The sequence below is a fragment of the Theropithecus gelada genome, chromosome 13 (assembly GCF_003255815.1).
Source record: "Theropithecus gelada isolate Dixy chromosome 13, Tgel_1.0, whole genome shotgun sequence".
Lineage (NCBI taxonomy): Eukaryota > Metazoa > Chordata > Mammalia > Primates > Cercopithecidae > Theropithecus > Theropithecus gelada.
This window is the reverse complement of record NC_037681.1, coordinates 92,172,619-92,198,777: the sequence shown is the minus strand read 5'-3', so window position 1 is coordinate 92,198,777 and position 26,159 is coordinate 92,172,619. Positions and strand designations below refer to the sequence as shown.

The window sequence follows — 26,159 nt, the reverse complement described above, 5'->3', positions numbered from 1 at the left end:
GAGAGTCATCCAAGACAGCTCCAGTTGGATGCACAAGTTTAACTCTTTTACTGCCACTTAGATCTAGCTATTTAACTGCATGTTCAAAACCGGTTAGCTGGTTGCAAGAAGATTCTCATTTATTTCCAGAACCATCGGTGATGGAAGGTGGGCCCAACTTTGAATGCCTTCCGAAGCACGCTGGGTTGCCTGTGACCTGAGCGCCATCTAGTGACCACAAAACATCTTTCTCGCCTTCCCACCAACACACTCTTGCGGACACAGAGAAAAGTGAGGGCTCACACAGCATAGAAATGAAGGTAGGTCGGAGGATGCGAACTCTCCGTCAGGGGGCTGGCGACAAGCACCGCTGCAGCCTCGTGAAACACGACTGTCGGAAAACAGTCAGAAATGCCCCACTGTGCCTCCACCAGTGTCTGCCCCTGGAATCAGAGACAGAGACAGTGCCAGCCAGAAAACTGAAGAAGAGGTTCCTTCCATACCAAGAGTGCTGACCTGTGAGGTGACCCTCTGACTGCATTACCACCCCCAGATCTCTCTACCTGTTCGGGAAGACAGCCCTTCTCAGAAACTATCTGAACAGCAATAAGTGAAGGGGCGGGGCCACATCCCGGAACACATTGTTCCCCCAGCGAGGAAGGGAGGGGCTGGGGCAGGAAGAGCAGGTTTGCAGTGCCTGCAGGAAGGTCGTTTCTGGGACTAGTCTAAAGTCCCAACAAGGAAATCAGAAGGCAGAGAGCAGCTAGATGTGGAAGCTCAGGGAGGGTGCCTGGGAGTTTACTGTACAATTCTCTACTTTTGCGTGTACTTGAAATTTTCTATAATTAAAAGTTGCCCTTTAAATGTTTCAGAGAACTCAGCAAAACCAGTCTTTTCATTTCTTTCTTGCCACATGGCCTTGGCATATGTCATCACCTCTGCCTGGAACTCTTTCCTACCTACTCCTCACATGCCGGTGGCTTCCCCTCTGGCAGCCTAAGACACCTCCTCCTAGAAGCCTTCCTTGACTCCATCAGGCAGAAGCAGCTCTCCTCTACTCTCTTATTCTCTTTCACCATGCATGTCCTTTTCTTCGAGGGCACTTAACACAACTTATACCCATATATTTATTTGTCTGCTTGTTTGTGGCCTGTCAGGACTCTAAGTTCCCTGACGGTGTGACCAAGAATATTTTGTTGAACCCTCTATGCCCAGCCCCTGACACAAGGCATATGTTCAATAAACATCTCCTAAAAGAATGAAGTGAATGGAAAGCAATATCAGGTATATGCCTCTGATAGCTGCCTACATTTACAGAAGGACATGAGGACATCAAGCAGCTAGAAGTCTAAGTTAACAATGTCTTGCTTAAAAACGATGTAACATTTGGAAGGCCAAGGCGGGTGGATCACCTCAGGTCAGAAACTCCTCAGGTCAAGAGTTTGAGACCAGCCTGGTCAACATGGTGAAACCCTGTCTCTACTAAAAATACAAAATATTAGCCGGGTATGGTGGCAGGCACCTGTAATCGTGGCTCCTTGGGAGGCTGAGGCAGGAGAATCGCTTGAACCCGGGAGGCAGAAGTTGCACTGAGCCAAGATCACACCACCACTACACTCCAGGCTGGGCGAAAAGAGCAAGACTCTTTCTCAAAAAAAAAGAACATTTTAAAAAATGGTATATCCAGTCTCCTCTCCTAGAGGTCTCCTAGAGATCTAGAATCTGGAGATGATCTCCAACTTCAAGAGCACTGGGTAGAGTCGGCCAGAAACTGGGCATGTTAACCTGTCCTCCAGCTAAAGATCTCAGCAGGTGGATGAACAGAGAAAGACCCACACACCCTATCTGTGGGAGATACCAACACTGAACAGATCTTGCGGGAGAGTGAATAAAGCAGGGAGAGGGCAGAGAGCCAACCAGGATATGGAAACTGCATCCATAAGATTCAGGAAAGCATTCACCTGCATACTGCAGAAAATGATTTGGAATCCTCAGTAGAGTACAAGAAGATGTAGTTTTTGTGGAACAAAGCAGAACTGCCGGCAGAGAACAGACAAGGAGCAAAGAAGTAAAGGAAAATATAAAAGGAGTGACAGGGGAAAAAGAAAGCTTGACAAGAACCTACAAATGCAATAGCCCATTTTAAACCATGTACGAAGCAGTAAAAGGCAGAATTGGTACAGAAAAAAAAATCGGATTAGCAACATAGAAAGCCCATCTTAATGATAAAAACAGCAAATGTTACTTTAGGGTTATTGTGTACCAGACTTTATAAGAACCTTACCTTTATAATCTCATGATTTTTACAACCGCCTCGTGAGGGTTGGGACTTGCAAGAGCCCCATTTTACGGAGACTGGAGCAACTCACTCAGTTACAAAGAAGCAGAGCCAAGAGCATTTGAACCCAAGTTGGCCAGCTGGAGAGCTGGAGCTCTCCCCACTCCCCCACTCTGCCTTCAGCTGTCCATGGCATAATGTCGGAATTTTTAAAAAACAATCCTCCACCCAGATTTAAGAATTCATCATGTCTCAGACAAAATTCAATGGAAAGTGTCCTTTACCAAGAAAGATTAAAATAATTTTCTAAACTATCAGAAAAAAGATAAATTCCTATGAGCAGCATCTAGTCAGGAAAAAAATAGACTAACTATGAAAGAATCAAATTGGACTGCTCTCAGAAAACACACAAAAATAAATTCAAAATAGATCAAATGTTTAAATGTTAAAAAAAATAATAGAATTAAATACAACCTTAGGGTCTGCTGAACCTTAGGGTTTGAGCATGACACAGAAGGCAGAAACCATACTTTCATTATTTAAATGGGAAATTTTTAAAATAAAGACAAGAAGCTAGAAAGTTAAAGAAGGAAACAATAAAATCAGTCTAAAGAGAGTTAAAGAGTGCAAAGATTAAAAGTCCGATAAAGTTTTAAAATATACTTCTAACCAGCTAATCAAGAAAAAAAAAAAAAACTCAAATATGTAACATTAGAAATAAGAAAAAGGAAAACACCACAGGTAGAGAGAATTATTCAAATTATAAAAATTTGCTCTGTGCAACACTATGCAAACAAATTAGACCTCAATGTAATGGATGCTTTTCTAGGAAAACATAAATTATCAAAACTGACCAGAGTAAAAGCAGCAAACTAAAAATAACAATCATCACAGGAGAAATTGAAAAGCTTTTAAAGAGCTATTACTATACCCACTCAAAAAGGGCACCCAGCCCATATGGTTTTATGGGTGAATTATTTCAAACCCTCAAAAGACTGTATTCTTATGTTATATAAACTATTCCAGATGTTAGAGAAGACTTTAAATCTTTACAATTAATTTTACAAAGCCAGCATAACCCAGATATCAAAACCAAAGAAATAATAAGCAGACATACTAGTTGAAGATAACAGAGAAACAGGCCCAAGAACACATTTAGGAATTTAGTACGTGATAAAGGCAGCATTTTGAAATACAGGGAAAAGATTACTCAAAATACAGTGTTTGTATCACCAAAGAACAATTTTGAAAAAAGTAATGCTAGATCCCTGCCTTATTCCCTAAGGAAAAGACTAACAGATTTGGCTACATAAAAATTTCAAGTTTCTATAGGTCAAAAACTATTAATTGGTAAAATAAAGCCAACAAGAGTTATTTACTACATATATGACAGAGGAAAAGTTAATATCCATATATATACAGAACTCTTACAAAACTATGAGAAAAAGATAAACATTTCTTCATATAGGCCAAGAACATAAATAGGACATTTATAATACAATGAATATAAATTATACAAACATGTTATATATAAATATAAAATAATTATTTAAATATATTCAAATTGAAATCATCAACTTCTCCAGCTATCAATAAAATGAAAATTAAGGCAACAGTGAAATACCATTTTCACCTATCAAATTAACAAAGTTCTTTTTTTAATATTATTTTACCCTGTGTTGGGGAGGGCATAGCAAAATAAGCCTAGGGACATGATAAGAGTATAAAATAGTCCAGTCTTTCTGAAGGGCAATTTTGATAAATATCAAAAGCCTTAAAAATGTTGAAATCCTAGGCCAGGTGCAGTGGCTCATGCCTGTAATCCCAGCACTTTGGGAGGCCGAGGTGGGCGGATCACAAGGCCAGGAGTTCGAGACCAGCCTGGCCAACGTGGTAAAACCCTGTCTCTACTAAAAATACAAAGATTAGCTGGGCGTGGTGGTGTGCACCTGTAGTCCCAGCTACTCGGGAGGCTGAGGCAGGAGACTTGCTCGAATCGGGGAGGTGGAGGTTGCAGTGAGCCGAGTTTGGGCCACTGCACTCCAGCCTGGCGATAGAGTGAGACTCCATCTCAAAAAAAAAAAAAAAAAGTTGAAATCTTTTCCAATTTTAGCTATTTATCCAAAAGGAAACTCATGAATTACATAAAGATTCAGCTACAGAAATATTCATTGCCAATTTAGTTGCTTATAATGTGGAAAATTTTGAAAACACCTACATGTTCATCATCAACTAGTTAACATGGATCATGATACATTCACGTAATGGAACATGTGTATTCATTTAAAATTGTATTATAGAAGAACATTTAATAACAGGAAAAGATATCTATGTTGTATTGTCAAGTATCAAAAAGCAATTTTCAAAACAATTTGTTCTAATGTATATATATACATATCTATATATTAAATACACACATCTTACATGCATGTACAGATATATACACACATACCGAAAGGTCTCGGAGTGCTAATAGTTCTGTCTGGAGGGGTGGGCTTATGGGTCATTTCAGGTAAATTTTATATTCTTTCAGATTATTTCTTTATTTAAAATTTTACAAAATGACGATGAGTTACTTCTTTAATAGACCAATAAGATCTATTTCAGTAGCTTTTGAAACCGCTAGAGCACAGTCGGCCAATGCAGGACCTGACGGATGGCATGGCCACAGCCAGCCAATGTTCTCTGCAGGAGTGAATTATCCTCTTTGTGCCCTTCAGTGGCATATCCCACAATCCAAGTGTGGAGAACCCTAAATGTCTGCAAGACCTCTCTTTCATTGCCAGAGCCCTTCTCAGTGGAAAATGGGCAACAAAGGCCTTATCATCTCCCCTTTTCTGCGAACTCTCAAAGGTAGAGGTATAAGCTGGATAGAGGGGGGACAGGGGAGAGCACAGGGGGTCAAAGGGCAGAACGAAGAGGAAACATACCTTCTATGTCTCCTCCAGGGGCAGAGATTTTCGACATACTCAGGTCGGCGGTAGCAACGATGTCATTGTGAGTGAGGCGATCCCTAGAGCAAGGGAGCAGAGAGGGCCTGAACACAGGGAAGGAACTGCAGGCCACAGCCCACCCAGGAAGTATGCGGCCTTAGTGACACATCGCGGGGGGGCGGGGGGCGGGCAGAGAGCGCTCCTGGTCTTCACTTTGGTAGGTTACTGAGGACTGGTAATCCCAGAGATGAAGAAACTGCACAGAAGACGTGCCCAAGACTCTCTGAGAGGGAACTAGTTCATCTCGCCAACCACCAGCATCCCATCAGGCAACCAAGCCCCCGCTGCCAGCTTGGATCTCTGCAGACACATCTGCAGGCTGACAGGGAGGAGGGCGGAGGCAAGGAGGCAGGGCCAGAGACTGGGGAGACTGTTCGGGGAGACTCTTCAGGGAGCCAGATTCCCAGACCCAGGGAGAACTGAGAGGCTCCAGGAGCTAAAGAAATGTTCAGATCAAGGAGAAAACTAGGTGACCAGGAAGAAACTATCTCTAAGGCCACAGTCTTGAAGTAGCCAGTGGTAATACACGATTCCTTTTTGTATCTGACTTTGTACGTAACGGAGCACTTTTAGCCTTTATCACACCGGAGGCTCACACAGCCTTGAGAAACAAGCACTTTCATTATTATCTCTGTTGCACCAATGAGGAAACTGAGGCTCAAAGCCATGTAGGTATTTGCCCAAGGTCATTGGGAGGGAGGGGAAGACCGGAATGGAAGTCCTGGCGTCCTGATTCCTGGACCACTGCTCCTGCATGGCACATGGCCTGCTTCCAGGGGCACAATTCTCGGCTCCCCAACCAGTGTAGGGGACTGCGGCCAGGAGCTCAAGGAAGCTAACCGATTGATTCACCTATTAGCCAACCACGTCCTGTGCAGACCCTCCCTCTGAACCCCACTCCTGCCTCCTTTGATGATAATAAACAGTAATTGAGCTAACATTTATTGAGCACCTACTAAGAGCTAAGCACTGCACTAAAACCATCAAGTGACTTAACTCACATCAGCACGACCAGGTAGGTACAATTAGCCCCAAATTCAGATGAGAAAGCCGACGTTGAGAAGGTTAAATAATTTGCCAAGATGGCAAAGCTGGGATTTGAGGCCAGAGATGTTGACGTGGAGACCAGAGCTTTGATTGCAGCCACCTGCTGCTTCCCGGGTAGGCTAGACCTGGGGTCAAAACCACTAGGTCAAGAACCCCCACAACAAAAAATATTCCAGTCCCAAATGCCAATGATGCAGAGGCTGAGAAACGCTGGGCTGGGCAGGACCCATCTCCTTCAGGAAGTTTCTCCTGGGTATTTTCCCCTTCTTCTTGGTGCCTCTTTGACACCCTCTCCCTGTTGTGAGTGCCTTAGCCATGGGCAGCTTCAAATGACACATCCCAACCCCATTATGAAAGCACACCCTGGCATGGTGCTTCGATTTTTCTTTGAAATCCTGACCCTATGAGGTACCCTAATCTCTGCCCAATTTCTGTGCTCCTTCCTTCCTCTCTCTTTGTATTTCCCAGGGAGGTGATTAAGCTTTGATTTTCAAAGTTTTCCATCGCTGGTGCTACATTAGGAAGAATGAATTGTCAGCACAGACAGATCTTTACCATTTTTCCAGGTGAATGATGTTAATAAGAACTGAAAAGCTGGGTGTGGTGGCTCATGCCTGTAATCCTAGCACATTGGGAGGTCAAGGCAGGTGGATCACCTGAGGTCAGGAGTTCAAGACCAGCCTGGCCAACATGCTGAAGCCCCGTTTCTACTAAAAATACAAAAATTAGCCAGGGGTGGTGGTGCGTGCCTGTAATCCCTGCTACTCAGGAGGCTGAGGCAGGAGAATCACTTGAACCTGAGAGGCGGAGGTTGCAGTGAGCCAAGATTGCACCATTGGACTCCAGCCTGGGCGACAAGAGCGAAATTCCATCCCAAAAAGAAAAAAAGAACTGGAAAGTAAAAATTTGCTGGAACATTTTACAATGAGATTCTCAGCACCAGATGACTGACAGCCGATGGCATTTGTACACTGTCTTCATGACCAAACCCTAGACAAGACCAGCACTTGAGAAGGAATTGGATGTCTGACCTCCAGCCTTCTCTGAATTGGGAGACGAGGGAAGGAGAGTGGGAAGAGAGAGGTTTTGCTTTATGGAGGTAGGGGGTGGTTTGTGTTCTTTTTTTGTTTTGTGTTGTTTGGTTTTTTTAATGAAAAAGGAATTTCTGAAGAATTAAATGGAAGATTAAGTTACAGAGAAACGGCCATATGGACTATATCCTATTTCCAGGATTCAGGTAATAACAAGAGCTTATCTGCATTTTCTGGGAAGAAAGCACTCTTCTGGATAGGAACTTGAAGCAGCAGAATGCTTTCTGGCCAAGAGTTGGGTTTTGGGGCTTGGGGTTGCTTTTGGAAAATACAGCAAGTCTGAAAATAGACTCACAATAAAAATGCCACTTCAACCCAAACCAGAGATGCAACCACCAGATTCTGTAATGTGTTTGGATTGTACAGTACGCTGATGCCTTTGACACAGCTCACCCGGACTCGGGCCAGACACATCCACAACACAGGAGACAACCGCACCCACACACATCCACATGTGCAAACACGCAGGGACACGCACAACCCATTGCCCGCAGTCAGAGCGGCACACATGGAGAGCTGAGATGAAGAGATCATTCTGGGATGTAAAGCACATCTTTCCTCCAAACCGCTTCCCCACGGTACATACCCGTGGTCACTGCCCTCGCAGCCTCTCCCTCACAGGCCCTCCCGGCGGCTCTCTTTCCTCTCCTCTAATTCTCACAAGCTGTTTTCTTTAGGCCTGGGGAACTGGCACACAGCTTAATGGCTCTGTGGCCTGGGGGTTTTTCCCTAGTCTCTCATTATCCTCCTGGTTGGGGGTGTCACGGGCATGAGACCAAAGGAGAACACGCTGGGGAACCACACAGCCAAGACTTCTTGGGGGCAAGGAAAGGACAACTCTCTCTTTTTGGGAAGCCCAATGCCCCGAGATCACACGTGTGGACCCCGAGTGTTCCCCTCAAGTGTAAGAGAAAACTCCTGTCAACTAGCAGAAGGTGGCATGGCCTAGTGGTTAGGAACACAGGCTTTGGAAACAGCAGGCTTGGGTTCAAGCCTGGCCTCAGCTACTTTCCAGCTAGCTGTCAGCTCGGGCAGGTCACTCAATCTTTCCCAACCTGCCTTCTCATCTGCGAACTGATGTCGGTGAGCTGATGGTCAGATGAGACGACTCGTGTCGAGTGCTTGCTGGAAACGGGGTTTGGTGTTTAGTAGGTGCTCAACAAGTATTAGATGCTGTGATCTTTCTAAGATGCCTGCGAGCTGCTGCCCTCACCTGCTGCACAGCTGCCGTGGCGTCCCCTGCCCAGGCAATCTGGGCCACTCCTCCAGCCGGGGGACCCTACCTTTTCATCCCACCAACCCAGGGCTGCACTGCAGCCCATCCTCCCTGAAGCTCTGCTCTTTTCAGCCCCTGGTCTTGGTTTGTGAGCCTCTCCTCACTGGAACATCCTCATCATGAGCTTAGCAAAACCCCACCCCTCCTGCAGGCCATCACCTGTCCCACCTCCTCCAGGAAGCCTTCCCAGCTCCTCCTGCCCTCAGAGATGATTCCTCACAGCCGATCCCAGCTGGCCCCTCCTTATCTGCCTCCCTGCCAACAAGCAGGTGTGAGTAAGCTTCCCAGGAAGTGCCCACACCCTCTCCATCCCTGGCTACCCCAAGGGGACATTACCTCACCTGAAACTTCTCCCTCACACTCTCACTACCAGTCACTGAGCCGAATGAAACTGAGGGACCCAGCACCCCCAAGACAGCCCGCCCTAAAGACCCCAAGACTCAGGACTCACCAGTCTATGACACGAATCCTCATTTTTTCACACATGGAGGGAAACTGAGGAGGGAATAGAGGCATGTTGGGAGAAGAGTCCTTTTGAAGATAGAACAGCCCCTCCCCACCTGAGCTGAAGTCTGGGATACTGGCAGGATGCTGGGGAGGCAGAGCCCTGGACCTCCCGAAGCCCAGAGCCCCAGGGGCCTCCTTGGCTGTGCTGGGGTGGGAGGCTCACCATGGCAGGCAGTGTGATGTTCTGGTTCCACTGAGGGTTGGCCGTCTTCTCCAAGATCTTGCTGCAGAGCTAGAAGACACAGGGAAGGGACAATGGATCGAGCTCCATGGGGACTCTGGGCTCCCCAGGGCCACCATGCCAGCCAGTGGCCATTCTCTGCCACACTGGCTGCCCTCAGGGCTGGGTGTAAGACCCTGGGGTTGGGGCCTAGTACAGGGGGCTCAGACACAGGGAATCTTTGCAGAGAAAAAGCTCAATGGAAGGTCAGAGCCAGAGCTGGGGAGTGGGTAAGGGTAGGGTGGGTTGTCTGAATGCCACAGCCCTTCTACCCTTAACTCACACCTCTGGCTGAAAATCCCCCTCCATACCTCCCATTATGGCCAAGACCCTAAATGTGGGGGCCCTGAGTCCAGTCCAGATAGGCTTTCCCAGAGGCCCTTATGGCCCAGAAGGCTCTTTTGCCCATTACCCCATATCATCCACCATGTAGGAAGACTGTGACCTCTAGGAGATCAGAGACGGGGGAGGGGAGCCACGCACCGAGGTCGGAGAATGAAAGAAAATTCAGGGAAGATGCAAACCCTGTAAGCCACAGTCTGCCTCCAAGCAGCCCTGCCCTAAAGACCAGGCTTTTCGCAAACAAGAAACCTCACAGGAGTGGAAACCAGATCAAACCAGCAGCTCAGAGGCCAGCCCTGGCCTTGGAGTCCATAAGGAACACCAGGCCCCTCAGCCAGCCCCAGCGCATCCTGTACCCACACACGGGGGCAGCAGGTAAAGATTCAGTTTCAGATACACAGATCCTGGTAGATTTCCATGTTCTACACATGAAAATAATAAGCAGCCTTTTCAGAGCATTTACTGTGATAAGCCCTGCCTTGTGCTAAGCATTTTATGTGCATTATCTCATTTAATGAGCATCTGACTTAAATCAGAGACTTCAGGTCCCCAGGGGTGAGGATGATGTCTCCGTTCCTGGTCCACCCAGTGCTGGCCCCTGCCCTCACCTTCCCCCTCCTCCCTATAAAAAGAGCCCCAGACAAAGGCCACACAGGGCTGGGTGCAGGACGGAGTGCCAGGATTTGGCCCATAGAGAGGAGTAAGGAAAGAAGAGAGACTGACGATCCAATCCAATGGAAGAAAGAGCAAAGAATGGAAGAGACAGTTCACAGAATGAAGACGCAAGGCCTTGAGACATATAAAAAGATGCTCCATCCCACTCATAAAGAAACACAAAGAAAACCAACAAAATGCCATTCCTCACCCGTCAGATTCATAAAAATCTCTAAAGTCTGACAGACCACTGTTGGCAAGGCTATGGGAAAACTGCATGCTCATGTTTTGCTGGGGGGAAAACAAAATAGTTTGACCCCTCCAGAGGACAATTGGCCACTATCTATTGCAGTTTCAGATGCATGTTCCCACTGCCCTATCAATTCTACCTCTAGACACCCATCCTACAGAAACACTTGCACATGTGAGGAATGACACATGTGTGAGGCTATTCACTGCAGCGTGGCTTGAACTAGTAAGGATTTGGAAAAACCCGTGTGTCCACCAGTGGAGAACAGGTTAGATCAAGTATGGTCCATCCGTACAATGGAGTACTAGGCAGCTCTCAAACAGAATGAGGATGCCTCTAGGTAGTGACATGAAACAATCTCCAAGTTATATGATTAAGTGAAAAAGCAAAGTGCAGAGCGGTGAGTGTGATGCACAGCCATTTGTGCTAAAAGGTAAAAGATAAAAATCTACAGTTGGATGGGCACGGTGGCTCATGCCTTAATCCCAGCATTTTGGGAGCCCAAGGCAGGTGAATCACTTGAGGTCAGGAGTTCAAGATCAGCCTGGATAATGTGGCAAAACCCCGTCTCTACTAAAAATACAAAAATTAGCCGGGAGTGGTGGCACATGCCTATAGTACCAGCTACTCGGGAGGCCGAGGCATGAGAATCACCTGAATCCAGGAGGCAGAAGCTGCAATGAGCCGAGATTGCACCACTGGACTCCAGCCTGGGCTACTGAGTGAGACTCCGTCTCAAGAATAAAAAGAATCTGTAGTCATATTTGCTTACACATGCATCACAAAACCAGAATAATATAAAGGAAACTAATTGCAATGGTTTTCTTTGAAAAGGAAGAAATGAATGAATTGATTGTTGGATGGGGTACAGAGCAAGAGGGAGATTTTTCATGATAGATAGATAGATAGATAGATAGATAGATAGATAGATAGATAGATTAGATAGATAGATAGAATAAATATACTACCTAATTCAAAAATTAGATAAACAAATTTTTAAAATAAAAGACACGTGAACAAGACCCAGCTGAGCGGCCCTGTCAACTCTGTGCCCCAGGTCCCTGGAATAAGAAGGCACAAGCTGCCCCAGCACACACACAGGATGTACACGGGCTGCTTCAGCCCCTGCCCCAGGCATCTGGCCCTCCTCCATCTCAAACACTTCAACCTGGCTGCCTTCACCAGGATGTGGGTCTGGGGGCTTGAACAGCACCTGGTCCATCTGCCACACCCCAGCCAGCACTGCCTCTGGCCCCAGAGATCCCTGCCAGCCTTACCCCATCCTGTTTCACCCATAGGGACTCAGCCAGGGCCGCACCATGCTGCTTCTTCCTCTTCCTCTGCTTCTCTTTTCTTCTTCCTTTACCTTTTTTCTTTACCTTCCTTCACTCCCCAATGGAGTATTATTAGCACACTCTCTCTGGAAGGCTATTTGGTCATCTGTATCAGACACTTAAAGATAAGCCCTCTGGCTTAGCAGCCCCAATTCTAGAAACTTCCCTATAGAAAAGCAATCAGAGTGTGGATGAAGATTCCTGTATGCTGATGTTTGTCACAATGTTGTTTATAAAAGGGGAAAATTAGAATTATATATATCCAAAAATAAGTCAAATGTTATAGTATACTCATCTGACAGAATATTATGCCACCATCAAAAAAAATCATTTCAATGACTATTTAATAATTTGAGAAAAGATGAGACAACACAAGCAGTTTACCAAACTGCATGTATATAGTTGATTCTCATTATTCATGGTAGTTACTATCTATAAGGTCACCAGGAACCCTGAATTGGTGAACACTGACTCTTTACCCCAGAGGAGAAGCAGGGTTAAATTCCTGCCAGCCTCTGTCACAACGTTTTTGTCAACTGATCAATAGGTAACCTTGGTTTATGTGTGCTTCTGTGGAAGGACACCTTACTTTTGAATATATATTGTTGAGTCATCGGCATTGAACTTACAGCCAATGGCACCGTGACCGAAGCCTGCAGAAAGCTTACCTATCACGCGCACTTCCTCTGTCAGGCACATCACAGCTGTTCTGAGCTTAGAAAAGCCAGACAGCACTTCAGCATGACATTTGGGGCCATTTTAAACAGTGAAGTTGCCAACAAAGGCATAAAAATGTGAAAAACATGAGACTACACAGGACACGTATCAAAGGACACGTATTTTGTCTGTGTCCTTTGATACGTGTCCTGTGTAGTATCATGTTTTGAGACTCTCTGCCTCCCTGCTTCAACTCTCATGGAGTAAATACATGTCTTTTGATCATGGACACATGTTTACTCCATGAGGGCTGGAGCAGGGAGGCAGAGAGTCACCGTGTTCAACCTCAGCAACCAACATATGTGCTGGGAGATTCCAATTTTTCGAAGCCCTGAAAGTGTCCTCAAATCATCACTAAAGTGCCACGAGTGTTGATTTTGGGCTTGCAAAATCAATATCTTCATTATTTTATTCCCAGTAAGTGGGAAGAGGGGAGGTAAGAGGGTAGTGGGAGCTAAAGAGAGAAAACATACTAGAAGGAAATACAAACCAATGTTACCAGTAATTCTCTCCAGGGTGGTGCAGGGTACAGAATACGGTGCAGGATATAGAATATGGTGCAGGGTACAGAATATGGTGCAGGATATAGAATATGGTGCAGGATATAGAATACGGTGCAGGATATAGAATACGGTGCAGGGTACAGAATATGGTGCAGGATATAGAATATGGTGCAGGGTACAGAATATGGTACAGGGTATAGAATATGGTGCAGGATATAGAATATGGTGCAGGGTACCGTATATGGTACAGGATATAGAATATGGTGCAGGGTACAGAATATGGTACAGGGTACAGAATATGGTGCAGGGTACAGAATATGGTACAGGGTACAGAATATGGTGCAGGGTACAGAATATGGTACAGGGTACAGAATATGGTGCAGGGTACAGAATATGGTGCAGTGGGAGTTTTTGTTGTTTTCCTTTTCTCTGATTTTTTCAATTTTTTGCAATTTGTGGGTTTTATTCTTAAATTCATAAAAGAAAAAAGTTGTTTTAAAACTTCCTGTCCTGCCCTACAAGTACCTACCTTTTGTTTCTTCCATACCATGAAGTGCACAGTCGCACGCACTCTCCCACACTATCTTCTTAGTAACTTGGCCAAAGCAAGTATGGTTCACATCTTGGATAGTACTGCCACCAAGCGTCCATAAGGGGAAATGCAAAGAAGGCCGGCTGGGGTGGGTGGGGCACACAGAAGGTAACCTCAAGGCTCTTCAGCTTAGGATGTAATGAGAAAAAAGGGACATGCAAGCAGGCTAAAAGAGAGGGACAGGCAGAATGAGACACGCCATAAGAGCAGCAGAAGCAGGGAGGCCACAAGGAGGTGGCTCAGGGAAGAGAGGACACAAGGGCCTGGGGACCACCAGAGACGGCTGGCCAGATTGAAACTTTCAAGACGGAGTGTTGCAGCTGCCTCCTTCACCATAAGGTCATTCTTCAACTCCCTCCACCTCTTTCTAGAGGAAAAATGGGAGGTGCAGCTTCTTGCATGAGCCCAGATGCCAACCCACTGTATACAGTCACTTGTCTTAGCCGCCTTTGCCCCTTCACCTCCCCTAGATACTGGTACCTTCCTACAGAAATCCCCAGGGCCAGCCAAGAGCATCTCAGAACAGAAGACCCAGGGAGATCAAAGATGCTAGCAGGGACCCCGGAGCAGCCAGGAGCCCCAGAGCTCTGAGGCTTAGTTCCAACGAATGTGAAGGCACGTCGGTCTTGGTTCCAGCCACCATCGAAATACCTTCTGTGTTGGGAATGCGAAATAAGAACAATCTCAGGACGTGAATTTCCCAAGTGTCAAGTGGAAAAATTAATCCTAGTCCTTGGAACTAGTGTCCCAAAAAACATACAGCCGCAGCTTCCTGTTTCCTTCCTGCCTTCAAGCAGCTGTCCCCATTCCTCCTGATGCCAGGAGCAGGGCGTAAGACCCGTACCCTGAGCCCACACCAAAACCTGCACTCAGGTGAGGATCTGCAGTGAGCAGTTACACCTCCACATGAACGAGTTTAAAATCTGCATTACATCCCCGTGTACATTTTCACTGGGACCCTGTGCTAGTCTCTGATGAGAGAGAGCCCAGCTCAAAGGGGCTCCCGATGGCCACCTTCAGTATAATTCAAACATCAACACAATAATGACTGATTTAACACATTAAAAATAAAAAGCATTGAGGTCCATACTAATACTCAACGAGGCAGGAGGGAGAAAGCTCTTCTTTGCAGAAAAAAAGTCAGCTAATCAAGAGAAAAAGAATGATAATGAGAAAATCACCACTTTGCAGTCCCAACTAAATGACTTCTTCAGACAGGAAGGTCAATGGATGCTTAGACCATTAGGTAAGAGATAGCTGAGAAATAGGATATCCGTACAGTGCCAAGATATTGCCCACAGTTTACTTGCTAATTACAAAGGGGGAATATTTACTTTTATAAGAGAGCCATCTGGAGGCATCACTTTCACCATGTGATCAGGCAATCAACCCTGATGATGGGACAACCTGACATTATGGCTTTCTGTTGTGATGCCATATGACATGCAGAACATCACCTATGCTGACTTCTTGCCGAAATACTTCATCTGAGTCTAATCGAGTCTCTAGACCTAACTTCCAGTTTACAAGAAAGAGAGGAGCCAGAGAAACAAGTTAAACAGCAGAAGAAAACAATCGAACAAATCCAGTACTTGGACAAATGGCCTGGGCTGTTCAAAACTTCGATGCATGAGGTGAGAAACAAAGGAGTGGTCCTGGGAACAGCTGGCAGTGGCTACGGGGACACGAGGTAGGGGTGGGCCCTGGGGACATGTTTAAAGTCAAAAGCTAGAGATGGCATGTGTGATATGGAGAGAGAAAAAAGAGGGAGGAATCAAGGCAGGTCCACATTTTCTGCCTTTGATGGTTGTACCTGGCTAAGACAGAGGCTTTTGGATATGGGGCAGTTTGCGCAGAGAAAATGACTCCCTCCAGGGCTCAGAGGGGCAGCAGGCAGAGCTGTTTAGAGGCACAGAGAGGCCTGGGGTTGAAGGGAGGGGTTGGAGAGCTACCGAGTTCTCTGCGGAGAGGTGACGGCTGAAGCCTGGGAGGGCTGGGGCTGCCAGGAAAGCCCGTAGGGGGCACACAGACACTGTGGGCTGGACAGCCTGGGTAGAGACAAGAGCTGGGACAGAAGTCAGCAGGGACTGGAGCCACAGCACCGCCTCAGGGCAGGAAGGCGGGCTGCAAGGAAGAGACTAGGGCACCCATCAGAGGGGTCTTTCTCTGCCCAACTCCCCCCACAACATTTTTAAAATAATCATTTTGTTTTTATCCCACATCTTTAAAATATAGTTTCCCTATCTTTATGCCTTCATGTCTGGTTTCCATGCTATTGCTCCATTTTCCCCCAAATGTTCCTCTACTATCCACTGTCCGACGTCCTCTCCTGGGCTATCCGCATCTGTGTGTCTGTCTGGGACACCCCCAGGCAGACCTGTCCACATTCGTGTGCAGGGCAGCCTCTGAGAGCTGGGCCTGTGTGGGTGTCTCACCACACACCAGGATCAGCCCCTCCTTGTGCACACACATCTGGTGCGGGCGCCTCGCTCTGTCTTGCTCTCACCCCGCACTGTCCACAGGGCACCAGGAAGTCCCCTCCCGAGAGAACCCTCCTGCTCCCTTACTCCTTACCATTTTCCCCGCAAAGCTGACCTCCACAAAGGGGTCCACCAAGTTCTTCTTGTTACTCTCAAAGCCAAAGATCTGTTTCACGTTGTCCATCACGGCATCGTCCACTGGGAAGAGGGACACACCAGTCATTGCCTGCCTGCTCTCTCACCTCCAAAACCCTGACTAGCCCCCATCTGTCTCTAGGCAGTCCTGGGACTACCTGAGCAAGAAGTTGTGACCCCTTCACACAGGGACTCAGTCCAGGGGCCCCCCAGTTGGAGGACTGTCTCAGAGCAGCAACTACTGAGAGCACCGGGCCACTTTGTCACCAGTCCCAAACGGCTCATTCACTGTCCTCACCCTGCATTCAAAGCCTTTCAATCAAATCTACCAACTTATCGACTGCTTGACTGATTGGAAATCTACATCAGTCAGGGCAGTAAGTGCCCAGAAAAGGACTGGCAGTTGTTATAACAATATCCCATTATTGGTGCCTGGTTGACATTTTCCTTTAAATCTATTAGTGCAGCGATTTACCTGAGGTTAACCAAGAAGTCAATTCTGTTGTTTTTTTTCTAAGAGTTTTTAATCTATGCTGCCCCAAACCAGTTATTTTTGAATGAGTCAGATTATTTACATATGTAGATACAGATAGATAGATAGATATGTATATGTGTATACACATACATATGTGTAGAAAGTATGTTATGTTTATAGGCATATGAGTGGGTGAGTGGAGGGGATAGTTAAAGATTATATACTAGCTAATGTCTACATGAGTACAAAAGGCACAACAATTAGCAAACATTTATGATCTGTTTACCCATCTATTTTTTTTTTTCAAACAACATTGCAGGGAATTCAACACAAAGCTCTTTCACCTTAAGAAAAGCAAACATTTCTATTTCCCCATGCCCCTCTTGAAGTTCACCAGCCTCACTCTACATAGTTGCAATCAATAAGTGCAGAATATTTGTAAGCATGTGTTTTAGTACTGAATTAATACCCATTATTTATTTACAGGCTTTCTTCAGGATTTGGTCCAAGTAAGCTTGTACATTTCATTTCTTGATGTCAGCAGCCAAAGCAGAAACTCTCAAACAATTATCTTTACGAAAAAGTTGTAACCAGGGACCCACGTTGCAAACCTTCTCACTGACTATACTGTGGACAGTGGCTTGGTTGTGTTGATGCATGCTCTAAAATAGCGGCTCACAACTGGGCCTCACAACAGAACAACCTGGGGAACCTTTAAACCCTACCAGTGCTGAGCCCTGCCCTAACTCAAGTCCATCTGAAATGCTAGAAGCAGGGCCTTGGCATTTGGACCGTTTTGAATCTTCCCAGGTAATTCTAATATTAGCCCAAGTTGATAACCAGAGCTCTCGAATATTCAGTATAAATCCCCAGTATTTACTAAACACACAGATGGGTCTAGAACCGGGCCAACCACTGTGAGGAACCAGGCAGTGGCCACATTGGCCCTCCTGGGAGGAAGAGATGGTTGCAAGTCGGGTACCCACTGTCCCAGTTTGCCGGAGACCACAGGGTTTCCTGGAACAGGCACTTTCAGTGCTAAAACCAGGACAATCTGAGGCAAGCTAGGATAGTGGGTCACCTTGTGGATCCGTGTCCTTCATCTGTGAAGACAGGGGGCCCCAGGAATCCTTCAAGCAAACCCTTCCAACGTTAGAGCAACTGCTCCCCAGTCCAGCTCTGCCGACTTGCAGGATGGGCTTCCTCATAGCGGAAGGGAAAATCAGTGAGAGCCAGCCCTAAGGCCAGAATAGAGTCCAGATGGTGCTGACTCCTCAATGACAACCAAGAAAATGGGTCCACAGAGTAGCCAAATAGCCACACCAGGCCCAGAGGACACTGGAATGGAGCTGAGAGGCAGCTATTACTCTCAAGAGTTCTTGAATCTTCGTAACTCCACCAATACTGATTACTTTTCATTAAATTCTGATTGTTTTCCTAGACACCTCTCCTTCCCCCAGGGAGCTGACCCCACCCGCCACCGCCCACCCTCACCAGCCCTGCGCCTCCAGCCTCCTGCAGACCTCCCACCCAAGGGCGCGCCCCACGCACTCTGTGGCAAGTCCTCGGCCCGGAAGACCTTCAGGCAGAAGTGGGCTCCTCGCAGGGCCACACCTGTGGGCCGGAGCAGGTTGCTTTCAATGTCCTCCTTGTCTTCAGAGGGCTCTTTTCTCTCCAGCTACAAAGGAAACCAAATATGATTCCTTCACGCACTCCTGAGTGCAGGGTTTTACTCTCTTTTTCTAAGAGTTCCACTTTCACCACATTCTGAAGCAAGGCAGACTGCGCTCCACCACTTAGTCCCATACAAGGGACTACCGCATAGTCCCAGGCAAGGTCCTTCACCTGAGCCCCAGCTTCCTCTTGAGTACAGCAGAGACCATGACACTGACCTTCCAGGACTGTGCGAGGAACATCTCCAATAATGATGGAAATGCATGTGGCACACGGCAAGCATTCCACCAACCTGTCTCCTTCCCGCTCTCCCCCACCTCCCAGTTAAAATATAATACAGTAGTCACTGAGGTCTAAGCTGGCCGCTCTATCTTCAATAACATGCAGGTGTTCATTCACCCCGCCAGTAGCTACTGAGTGACTAGCAGGTGTCTGTATGGTGCTGAAGGGCAGGGGATACGGCAGTGAATAAGGGGATGACGTGAATAAGCGCCCTCTTCCCATGGGGCTGACTATCTTGCAGGGAAAACAGACTTTCAGCAAACGAATCCAATAACTTGTCCTGTGTCTTGTGGTTGGAACCATAATAACAAAAATCACATCCCACATGTATTGATGTGGATGCACTCTCTCATTTAATCCTCACAGCACCCCCCTTGAGTGGGTCTCAAACTTGGCTGCACATTAGAAACACCTGGTGGGGGGCCGGGTGCGGTGGCTCACACCTGTAATCCCAGCACTCTGGGAGGCCAAGGCAGGCGAATCACCTGAGGTCAGGAGTTCAAGGCCAGCTCACCAACATGGGGAAACCCCATCTCTACCAAATAATACAAAAATTAGCCAGGCGTGGTGGCGTGCACCTGTAGTCCCAGCTACTCAGAGGCTGAGATGGGAGAACTGCTTGAACCTGGGAAGCAGAGGTTGCAGTGAGCCGAGATTGCACCACCGCACTCCAGCCTGGGCACCTTTTCCCCATCTCAAAAAAAAAGGAAAAGAAAGGACACACCTGGGAAGCCCAGGTCACACCCCAGACCAATTAAAACATAATTTCCGGGAGAGAGTACCCATGCAGCTGTAGCTTTTAAAGCTTCCCAGATGATTCCAACTGGCAACAGAGGCTGAGAATTAGTGTCTTCTAGACCACTGCTGTGCGTTCCTATTAAAACGCGGGTTCTAGTTCAGCAGGTCTGGGGTGGGGCCCAAGAGTCTGCATTTCAACACGTGTCCAAGTGATGCCCACACTGCTTGCCCACAGATGATGCTCTGGGTGCAAGGGCCTAGAATGCCCCCACTTTACAGATACGAAAGCTGAGGTTTAACACAGGCTGGAAGCAGAACCCACGTGCTTGGAGAGCACAGAGCAAGGGGGATTGTAACTATACTGAGGCGGGGTCAGAAATGCTGCCCAGCTTGAGACCTGGATGATGAGCAAGAGGTGGAGGCATCCAGATGAGGAGGCAACTCATGCAGAGGCCTTTGCACAAGGGGAAGTTGGCAGCTGGAGGAACAGACAAAAGATCTGGTGGCTGCTCTTGGGCTAGCGAGCAGCGAAGGGACGGGAGAATAGCAAGGTCAGGCTGTGCCCAGCAGCCCACTCCTTGGACAGTTGCCTGGACTAGCCTCACCTCATTCATTTCTCACTCAGTCACACTTGACACGTAGAAACCTGCTTCAGGATCCTCGCAGCAAAACACTCAATCCCAGAATGCCCATATCACAGCAATGCCCAAAGGGATGTGTTCTGTGTTTATTCTCCTCAGCTCATATCAGAAGAAAACAATCATCTTTCAGGCATCCATAAAAGGGTCTATTCCCCTAGACAATAAGCACTGATTGAGCACCTACTGTGTACAAGACCTGCCATACTAGGCAAGAGGGGAGATAAAAGATACCGTATTTGCTATATTGTCCCCATCATCAAGAAACTGAATCTCACTGATGAAGACAGACACATAAGCTGGTTAGACTACCAAAGGGCTGGGTGGTGGCCCAAAGGAAAGACCAATACATTTTCCTGGAGGACTTCTTCCTGGAGGCAAGCTTCAGGGAGGAAGTGGCATCTGAACGGGGACTGGAAGAACAAATTGGTGCTTGGTAGGCAAAGAGAAGGAAGGTATTCCAGCAAGGGAAAAGGCCGGAGAGGAATGGAAGAGTGTTCTGGAAAGAGTCATATCATCTGGTGTGGCCACAGACGGGGCCCATGAAGATACATAACAGCAAGTGGGACTGGGAAACTGGGCTAAGGCCAAATGTCAAGGGCCTTGAATGTCATGCTAAGGATCTTGGACTCTATCCTGAAAGCAATGGGAAGTCACTGGACATTTTGTAAGAGGAGACACGCATGATTCTACCTGGGTTTAAAAATGATGACTGTTGGCCAGGCACAGTGGCTCATGCCTGTAATTCTAGCACTTTGGGAGGCCGAGGCAGGTGGATCACAAGGTCAGGAGTTTGAGACCAGCCTGACCAATATGGTGAAAACCCATCTCTACTAAAAATACAAAAAGTAGCCAGGCATGGTGGCGCATGCCTATAATCCCAGCTACTCAGGAGGCTGAGGCAGGAGAATTGCTTGAACTTGGGAGGCAGAAGTTGCAGTGAGCCAAGATTATACCACAGCACTCCAGCCTGGGTGACAGAGCAAGACTCTATCTCAAAAAAAAAAATAAAAATAAAAATAAAAATAAAGATGACTGGTGATAAGGTGGGGATAGGTGGAGAAGTATAACATAAGAAGTTAGGAGACCTCAGAGGACACTTAGGAGGGATGGCAGAAACTGCTAGTTGTTCCCCCAAATCCAGTCTTTTCTGCCTCCTCTAACAAACCCTCAATTTTTAGCTGGACAGCATTAGGATGGACTTTATTTCCCAGGCTCCCTCGTAGTTAGATGTGGCCATGTGACTAAGTTCTGGTCAATAGGACCTAAGCACAAATGTGTACAACTTCTGGGTCACGGCTTTGAAGGAAGAGACGTGGCCTCCATAGTCCTTTACTCCCATTTCCCTGGCTGGAATATGGACATGGTGATGAGAACTGGAGCAACCGTCTTGGGCCGTGTGATGGAGGCTGCATGATGATCACAGTGGAGAAAAGGCCAGGAGCCTGGGTCTCTGATCATTGCCGAAGCACTGTGCCTATTCTGGACTGTGGCATTCATGAGAGAGAAATAAACATCTGTCCTCCTTAACGCCTATTATTTGGGGCATCTTTGTTACACCAGCTGAACCTATATTGTAATTCACAAAGAGACCCAAGTGAGAGAGAGTGGGAGCTGGGCCTCAAACTCTGGTCTTGCGATGGGAAAAAGAAGAGGCATACGCAGAGGTTTTCACACCAACAAGACTGGCCAACTACTTGCATGGGGACTGAGGGGTAAAGAATGAAACTCTGGCCTCTGGTTTGGGGGACTAAGTGGCTAAACATGCAGTTTCCTAAGATGTCACCTAATACAGGATGGGGAACAGGTATGGGAGCTTATATATAGAATAAGCGCACTGTTGCAAAAAGAAATGCAGCAAATGATACCAGGCTTTGCTCTAATACGTCAGAGGGGCCTAAGGGACACGTTAATGTGGCCTGATGGCAAGACAACTGAAACTGAGCGTCCAGAGCTCAGAAGATTCAGGCTGGAGAAGAGCAATTTACAAGTCTCAGGTGGTGTCTGAAAGAGACGGACTCCTCAACAGTGAGGGGCAGGACACAGCAAAGGAACAGGGACTGAACTGCAACATCAAATTCGAAGAACCCACTGGAAAAGGAGCAGGGAGAATCAGGACAGTCATGAATGCTAAGGGAGGAGGAATTTCAAATACAGCGTGGGCTCCGGAACTGAATGCTGTGGAGCCGTGGTGCAGACTAACAACAGGGGAGAGCTCCTAAGCTCTGGTGATGAGCAACCCTTACACCAGTGGTTTCAGGGAGGGGAGGCGGTAGGATTCCTACTGAAGAGAAAGAACGAGCAGCTGGTAGTGGAGTGGAAAAAGGGGGACGCAGTGCACCCTTTCAAGAAGTTGGTGATGACCAGCAGTAGGAGAGAGAGAAAATAGTAGTGGAAAGGAGGGGTGGGGAGAAATGGGTCAAGGAAGGGGTGCTTTAGGATGGGGAAATCTTGAGCCTGGCACAGATCATGGAGCAGGAGGCAGAGGACACAAGTGTGAGAAGAGATCAGAAAAAGGAGGCAAATAAGACAGTGGAGGATGTGAGGTCACGGCCAGGAGGTGGTGGGATGATGGAGCGGGAGGGGCGGCGGAAGGGAGGGAAGTGGATGAAGATGGGGGGGGCAAGTTGAGGACCACAGGAGCTCCCAGAGCTCTCACCACGACATCGCTGTGCAGCTCTGCCTCTCCAAGGGAAGCTGAGGTTAGAGCTTAGGAAAGGGAAGAAAGTCTGGAGATAGCCAGGAGAGATAAGGAGTAAGGAGATGAGGAGAATGAGATAAGGAGTAAACTACACCCAGGTAAAGGAAGAGGCAGACAGCACCCAGGGCCCAGCTGAAACCCACCTTCATCCAAGCAGCACGTCCAGGTGGCCAAGGAACCAGTGTGTGGTGAGGATGGGGGTGACACGAGGCATGGCAGGAGACCCCAAGGGCCCTGTCCTCCTCTCCCTCCCTGCCCAGTGCCATCAGCCATGTTCAGGATGCCCTGGTACCTCACCCTTGACCTTCACCTCACCCCTGACCTTCACCTCACCCCTGACCTTCCCCTCACTCCTGACCTTCAGCACTCCTGGCTTGCCCTCGCCCAACACATCCACCACCCACACGCCTCTCTTCTGCTTCTACGCTGCTGAGCACCATGAGGCAAGTGGCTCCACTACAAACAAAGCATCCAACCCAGAGTGGGCACTCTGGTGTTTGTGCAGAAATCCTTTCATTAAATCTAGCCCGTCATTCCTCTTGCACAAAGATGATTCCAAACCTTTTCTCCTCCTCTCACACATACAAAGATGCGGATACCTCCCCTGCTCTCAACACTTTTCTCATTCTTACCACCTCCAACTTATAACTTTACTTACTGACATGTAGAGATGAGCATGATACATTCTTAGGCAATAAAATTCAAGTCACAACATAATATATATAGGATAAGCTCACTGTTGCAAAAAGGAAAATATGTGTGTGTGCCATTCCAGAGGGATGTGCAATGAGATAATAATAGCTCTCTCAGAGTGGTAGCATTATGAGTGATTCATTTTTTATTAATACCTTGCACCCAGAGCACTCATTTTTCATTAATGCCTTTCTACATGTTCTACATTTCTCATTAATTACCATATGTTAGTTTAAATCAGAAAAAAAAAAAAAGAGTGTTTGTGGTTTGGTGCCCCCACCACCAAGTGCTGTGTGGGGGACCGTAAGGAAGACCCAGGGAAATGTACTCACAGGCGCTTCATCCCCAGGCCCCAGCACACAAAGACTTGTTTTCAGGTAACCTCTGGCCCCAGCAGAGAAGTCATCAGGGTCTGAGAGCAGCAGCCACTTCCTGAGATAGGCGTGCCCTAAGAGAGACAACATCCACTGGTGATCCCAGAATCAGAAGACCCCAGCCTGTGACCACATCCAGGAGCCCAGGATGGACTGCACAGGGGACGTAAAAGATTCATCCACTGGGCCATGAGCCCAGGACTCAGATTCTAGAATCAAAAGGTACTTTGAGTGTTCATGCGGTCAGAGTCAGAAATATTAACCCTGTAAGAGGCTGGCAGAGCCAAACCCAGGCCATTTTCCTCCCCTTCGAGAAGTGACCAGACCAGAATGGAAACCAGGGTGAGGAGAAATCCTGGTTTGTCACCCAAATGACCTGTCCCTGTCTGCCGTGAGCCCAGTCTCCAGTAACGGGGCCTTTCAGATCTAGCCTCCCTGAATGGGCCAACGGAGACACAGGTGAGCGTTACACGCTCCCGAGGGCTTGTCTCACATGGAGGATGAATGACCTACCTTCTCTCCCAAGATCAAACCCTTCCTCTAGATTCTAAAACCCCCAGGAGGGACAGTGAGGATCCCAAATGGGTGTCTCCAGTCAGCCTCTAGAACCAAAATGCAAGGATACAGCCAAAGTGGTGAGAACTCACGGGGCTCTCTGTAAATGGTGCCCACGTCCATCTGCAATCAACGAGAGGAGACACAAATCAAACTCTTGCCGCTGAAGCATTAAACAAAGTGTGGTGCATTACACGATTCCATTAAAAACCATGTTTTTGAAGAACTTTTGGAAGCACAGGGAAACATTCACCATTTGATACTATATGAAAAGAAAGTGAAATACATTTTGATCCCAGTTTGATAAAGAATGCTTATGTACAGAAAAGAAAGAGGAAAGGAGGCTGGGCGTGTTGGCTCATGCCTATAATCCCAGCAATTTGGGAGGCCGAGGCAGGTGGATCACTTGAAGTCAGGAGTTCGAGACCAGCCTCCTGACCAACATGGTGAAACTCCATCTCTATTAAAAATAAAATTAAAAAAAAAAAATAGCCAGGTGTGGTGGCGCATGCCTGTAATTCCAGCTACTTGGGAAGCTGAGGCAAGAGAATCACTTGAACCTAGGAGGTGGAGGTTGCAGTGAGTTGAGATCACGCCATTGCACTCCAGCCTTGGCAACAAGAGCAAAAATCCGTCTAAAAAAAAAGAGGAAAGGAAATTCACACAATAGGACTATGTTATCTCTGCATGGTAGATTGGGATGATTTTTATTTCATTTTTTATTCCTTCCTGTGTTTTACAATTTTCTATTAAAAATCCATAGATTACTGGGATGGTGACAGTGGGGAAGGCCGCAGCGGGCAGCGGGGGCGGGGCACAGGGAGTATATGGGAACTGTGTCCATTCCACTCAATTTTTGCTGTGAATCTAAAACAGCTCTAAAAAGTTGTCTATTTTTTTAAATCATAGATTACTTTTATAATTAGATACAAGTAAAATAATTTTTTGACTTAACCCTTGGGTTCTCAGAACAAGAATGTAAAGAGACTCAAAACATAATTAAGATTTAATTTGTTACAGAATGACTCAGGCTCAAACTCATTCTTTTAAAAAATGCTTCTCCAGGTAAACAGATTTAGTTTTTGTTTTTGTTTTTTTGGTTTTTTTTGTTTTTTTTGAGATGGAGTCTCGCTGTGTCTCCCAGGCTAGAGTGCAGTGGCGTGATCTGGGCTCACTGCAAGCTCCGCCTCCCGGGTTTACGCCATTCTCCCGCCTCAGCCTCCCAAGTAGCTGGGACTACAGGCGCCCGCCACCACGCCCAGCTAGTTTTTTGTATGTTTGGTAGAGACGGGGTTTCACCATGTTAGCCAGGATAGTCTCGATCTCCTGACCTCGTGATCCACCCGCCTCGGCCTAGTTTTTTATCTTGTGACTTCTTTCCACAGGCAATGATTTGGGAAGACATCGAAATCTCACCTGCTGATCTAGCCATCGGGTCCAACCTAGCAATTTTTTTTTTTTTTTTTTTTTTTTTGAGATGGAGTCTCGCTCTGTCGCCCAGGCTGGAGGGCAGTGGTGCGATCTCGGCTCACTGCAACCTCTGCCGCCCAGGTTCAAACAATTCTCCTGCCTCAGCCTCCCAAGTAGCGGGGATTACAAGCGCCCACCACCACGCCCAGCTAATTTTTGTA

At 47.1% G+C, this 26,159-nt stretch overlaps 1 protein-coding gene across 13 annotated transcripts in view; it reads right to left on the bottom strand.

The window, feature by feature from the left end:
- Nucleotides 1-26,159, bottom strand: part of DYSF (dysferlin) — a 231,302-nt gene that overhangs the window by 138,833 nt on the left and 66,310 nt on the right. For all 13 annotated transcript variants that reach the window (XM_025353665.1, XM_025353669.1, XM_025353667.1 and 10 more), the window contains 7 exons: nt 24,621-24,651; nt 23,932-24,047; nt 18,425-18,551; nt 16,358-16,461; nt 9,335-9,403; nt 9,116-9,159; nt 5,188-5,270 (listed from right to left, as the gene is read on the bottom strand). In XM_025353665.1, the coding sequence (XP_025209450.1) occupies nt 5,188-5,270; nt 9,116-9,159; nt 9,335-9,403; nt 16,358-16,461; nt 18,425-18,551; nt 23,932-24,047; nt 24,621-24,651 (574 nt within the window). The remainder of the gene's footprint in view (nt 1-5,187; nt 5,271-9,115; nt 9,160-9,334; nt 9,404-16,357; nt 16,462-18,424; nt 18,552-23,931; nt 24,048-24,620; nt 24,652-26,159) is intronic.